We start from the raw sequence: 5,113 nt of genomic DNA, 5'->3' as shown, positions 1-5,113 counted from the left end.
CTTAAGAATCAAATAATTTATGATCACAATAAATATAACTAAATAAACCATTATTTCACACATCTAAGGATTCCAAAGGATACATAAGTGTTCAAAAAATTACAATAAAACAAATTATAAATGAAAAATTAAAGGTTTATGTTAAATTTTCCTTTCAAAATACATGTATTTTATCTTTTCAATACTTCTATAGGCCATTCAGTGTTTTTACATAGTCTACTTCCAGGAAACATGAGAAACAAGGCTGGAACAGAACAGATGAATCCATCATATATATAGTTTAGATGTGTTTATTGTTCAAAAGAAAAGCAGACAAAATACTCTTAAAATATGAAAGAAATAAAGCAGTCAAACAGCATTTTAACACCAATAATGACTGTACAACTCAGTAAAGTTTTACTAAACACATTTAAAAAGCATTCCATCTAGCAAATTACAAAGAAAACCAGTTGAACGCTTAGGTAATTGCAAAAACATTTAATACACTTGATAGAAACATATCTGGAAATAAACTCTAAGTCACGGTATTAGTATTTCTTCATACTATTCAATACTATTTTCACCTAATATCTGGTTTTAAAAATAAGATTATTTTTATTATATTCTTTGCTCCTTTGTCTAGCACTCATGATCATATAGTTTATTTACCTATATTTTTTCACAATTTTAAAAATAAGAATATCAGATGATTCCAATTTCTCAGTGGGAATTATAGCAGCAACATTTAATACTTAAAGGTCAAAGGAAAGTGACAAAGGCCATTTGTATCTGTTACAGTCCATATTATCCTAACTGTCATCATCATCACTACTCTTATGAGTCTTAGTCCATTCCCTGTAGGCCTGTCTTTTCTGAAAGCATGGTAAGGGAAGAAGAAAGCAAAAGTATTAGTTTAGAAGTATTAGTTGGCAAATTTGTTAATTAAAGCAAATTAAAATCCCAGAAAACAAAGAAATTCTGAAGTGAAATTCTAGTTTAGGACATAGTATGAGCACACAAAATCATCTATATCCTATTTCCTTTAATCAGCATATACAATCTCTAAATCACTAAAAGAAGTTTAATACAATCTCATCCAGTCATCCATTGAAAATTCTACAACACAGTGACTGCAGTGGGGCCAGTCACCAGACCTGTATGCACAGAAATAATATAAAAGGGGAGAATAATCTTTTTTTCCCTATTAAAAAATATTACGCTCTTCAAACCGCTTCAGATAGGGGATGTGTAATACACTGTATCTCATGCAAAACCAAGAAGTATCTCTAGAACTGGAAGCATTGACAACCAAAAATATTAGTGTACTTGAGGATAAAAAAAGATTAAGCCATCAAACAAACTACTGGAAAAAACTGCACAAATAATTATTTCCTGATTTGACTGTCTAAAGGGAGGATTACAACCCTGTTTACAGCTTTCAAAACATTTCTTGAAGAGTAGTTCTACCTTAGAATTGTCAGTAGCGAAAACTAATACGTAATATAAAATTTTTCAAATTTGCTACTTTCAAACGGTGCCTGTGATCACAAAGTATGACAGGCATTACACAAGGCAATGCCTTTACGCTTTTATAAGTTGGATAATGGAAGGTGGTGGTACACAACAGAAAAAAAAAATAGAATTACATATGACATCGCTGATTTTTTTTAAAAGCTTCTCAGAAAAAAAACCAAAATGTAAGCACATACAAATTTAAGAGGGAAAAGCAATATGAAGTCATTCTAGAAATATGCACATTAGAGATGACTCTGTTAGCTTGCTAGCATTTGTTTTAGTGGTACACTTTAAAACAGAAAAGGGGATGTTTTGGAAATAATTACCTTACCAAAAAAGAGAAGAAACATTAGCAAGTAAGTTAACATCACTCATCAGTAGTAGCTTCTAACTATGTTCTAGTTAAGGTAATACTGTTTTATAACATGAGCTTTAAATTGGAGAGCACAGGTTAAAGCTACCTCATTAAAAGAAAGGCAGACACACTAATCACTACAGACACACTAATTACTATTAAAGAATTTCCACATTCTCTGAACTAAATTACCAGCAAATGGTATGGCTAGCATAGCTGAAATTCCCCAAGTAGGACAAACCAGTTCTACCAGAAAACAAGAGGCACACTAATGAAATGCGGAAGTAACAGAAACAACCAGATTGGAACTCGACATGAAGCAAACACCTGTAGCAATTCTCAAAATAGTATACAAATCCTCTGCAAAGGCTACTTCATTCTTATCTATCTCTCCAAAAAGGCTATTTCTATATGACTTCTTCAACATTTCCCTGGCAGCGTGTATTTCAATGTGTATTTTTAAAATTCTGCTTACATTCATGTAATCACTAATTACTACTTTATTTCTTACGAATATTTCTAAAATGCAGTTTTACTTCTAACAGAGAAAAAAAAATAGAAATTTTGTAAGCTGCATAATAGTTCCACTTTGATATCTGAGCCAAATTTGTTTAAATGACAGCTGAATTATTAAAGAATAACTGCTGTTCAGCATGTTCTTCATAAAAATAGTATTTCACTTCAAAACTTTAGGTTCTTTCAATGGCTGTAGCATTATATAAACACAGCTCTTAAGTGTGTTTAAGGTGCTGCATTACGCAAAATTGAGATTAAAATACCACTGTATAAAATGCGTATTATAAAATTACTGAACAAAGTATCCTTGTGTTTATCACAACTGTTTATCAAGAATAAAAGACATAAACGTTTTTAATTAAGCACAGCAATTCTTCTTCTCTCAAAATGCTCTGTATCTTACACAAACCTCTAGAGATATACTGGTATAAATTATGGTGTCTTTCTCAAAAGTTGTATCACAGAAACTAAATCACCAGAGTGGTCATAAGACTAAGAAATTAAACAGAACTTCTTGACTACTGAGTTACTAGGTAAGGGGTGGTAGAGAATTTAAGAAATGGGAAATCCTGTTAAATTTCAATGTATGATGAGTTAAAATATATGTCAAATTGTTTTTGTTTTCTTCACCTGTAACATTTGACTTCCGGTTCCATCTCTTAATCTGTAAGGTCTAATAACTCCATCTTCACCAAAGAAGCGAGGTGGACGCAGGCTTACCACATCTTCTGATGAATCTGCAACTCTGACAATAAAGTAGCAAAGTTAGGGTATGTGTCAGTATCTCTACTCAGCAATAATATTTAGCAAAGGCTTTAAATTACTTTAAAGACAAATTCAATTACTATTAAAGTAACTGTTGTCTATATATGTACTTTTGCATATGAATTGACACTGAATAGATATCCTATGAAACAGTAATAGATTTTACTCAGAAATCTATTTCAGAGAATGATTATTAGAAAATGAGATGGCACAGAGCAGTACATCCTTGCAATACTTAATTGTCTAAGTATTCTTCAAATCTTCAAAATTGAAGACATCTGGGCCATACTGATCTTCTGCTCTGATACTTTTCTTGCATTTCTATGCTAAAGAACTTAAAGTGGAAAAAGAAATGAAAGCAAAAAATCAGTAACTGAAGGAAGTTTGATCCTTGAGGGTTTTTTCAGCTAGTTTCTTTGGTAATACTAGAAATAAATGAGATTTGATGCTATATTTTTAAAATGTTTTTAACTGCATATTTTCAGAAAAGTGATCTATTTATTATATAAAAAACAATTGTTTTTTCTAGCTCATCTGTATTAATGACAAAAGTGAGAGATCCAGAAACACTGATCCAGAAATGACATAAAGACACAATGTACTACTGCTACTGTCTGTTTCATGCCATATGTCATTCATCATACTTATTATACTTACTTTTTAATACCCTGAAATGTGCTGCTCGCCATGTCTATGATTCCTCCAGTAGGCCTAGCTACTGCTCCCACTAAGCCTTTTCCAACACCTTTGAAAAAACCAGCTGCTCCTTCTTTCTGAGCTCCTAAAAGGATTAAATGTAGGAAATCATAAAACATTTCAAGTTTTTCTTACAATCTTAAAATCTGTAATTACAAATCATATTTGCTGTGCAGCAACAGTTTCCTCCACACAAAGTTCATGTAAACAACATTTAAATTAAAAGTCAGTAGGAATATAAAATCTTTATTAAAAGTTTTATAATTTAGATTTACAATGTCTTATCAAATATCAAGAATTTACCATCATCAGATGCATCAACTGTTCACAAGACCTAAACTTACCTCTTATTGGTTTTGTAACTATTCCTGTTATGCCACTGACAAAACCCTACCAAGAGAAACAAAAGAAACATTACAAATATGCTTCCAGATTATATTTTTCATTATTTTACATTTTTTCTTACTACTTCATTGGTGAGTAGCCTCAAAGTACATGTGTTGGAGTATTCACTACAAGTTAACAGAATTAGAGGCATCTGCTTTACAGCTCTTTCCTTCTATCTTCATATATTTTCATTAAAACTATGACTCAATTGTGGCCCTATATTTGCAAAACCAGAATTAAAATAAAGAGTAACAAGTCTCTGGTGACAGCTTTTATATTTGTTACTTTTGTCGTCATAAAATCCACTGATATTTTTATATTTTTTTTTTGTCTCCTTACAGAAACTAATCCTTTTCCGCCACGAGTGATACCCTCTCTCAGACCAGTGGGCTGTTTATTCATGGCTTCTCTCCTTTTCTGCTGGTAATCTTCATCCATAGTTATTGCAGCTACTCCCTTTGCCATAGCACCAGTGATTCTCGATGCAGCACCAGCTAATCCACCTATTGGAAAACAAAACAATGCCAATGCAATTTTACTCACCTATTTCTTAATAGTAAGTATACTACCATGATTAATACTGAAACTTACCAACAGCTCCCCCTACTAATGCTTTAAGACCTAGTGCCATTCCTTCCATAAATTCTTCAGGACCCTGGATGGCTCCCTGAGAAAAAAAATTAAGGATGCATTTATGTTAAGCTTCATATAGTATGCATCTCATATTTTTAAATCTTAAGTTTTTATTGAAATTTATGTATAACAAAGAGAACAAAAGCATGAGACCAAGTGTGAAAGTGCCCACGAAAGCATTTGTGAGGGAGAGGAAGACTATTTTAAAATACTAATTCATTCCCTGAAGTTCACTTATTTTAAGGTGTGTGTGTATATATATATATA

The 5,113-nt window shown here is 31.9% G+C and overlaps 1 protein-coding gene across 1 annotated transcript in view; it reads right to left on the bottom strand.

Annotated features, from left to right (window-relative positions):
- Positions 1 to 4,880, bottom strand: part of LOC104546374 (vacuolar protein sorting-associated protein 13A-like) — a gene marked incomplete at its 5' end in the record, with an annotated part of 16,272 nt that extends 11,392 nt beyond the window's left edge. Inside the window, 5 exons of the mRNA XM_010191752.1 lie at positions 2,996 to 3,110; positions 3,788 to 3,911; positions 4,171 to 4,216; positions 4,553 to 4,716; positions 4,805 to 4,880. Coding sequence (XP_010190054.1) covers positions 2,996 to 3,110; positions 3,788 to 3,911; positions 4,171 to 4,216; positions 4,553 to 4,716; positions 4,805 to 4,880 — 525 coding nt within the window. The remainder of the gene's footprint in view (positions 1 to 2,995; positions 3,111 to 3,787; positions 3,912 to 4,170; positions 4,217 to 4,552; positions 4,717 to 4,804) is intronic.
- Between the last annotated feature and the right edge of the window lie 233 nt (positions 4,881 to 5,113).

The sequence above is a fragment of the Mesitornis unicolor genome, unplaced genomic scaffold (assembly GCF_000695765.1).
Source record: "Mesitornis unicolor isolate BGI_N332 unplaced genomic scaffold, ASM69576v1 scaffold6789, whole genome shotgun sequence".
Classification (NCBI taxonomy): Eukaryota; Metazoa; Chordata; class Aves; order Mesitornithiformes; family Mesitornithidae; genus Mesitornis; species Mesitornis unicolor.
The sequence above is the reverse complement of the archived record's forward strand: the minus strand, read 5'-3'. Positions and strand labels throughout refer to the sequence as shown.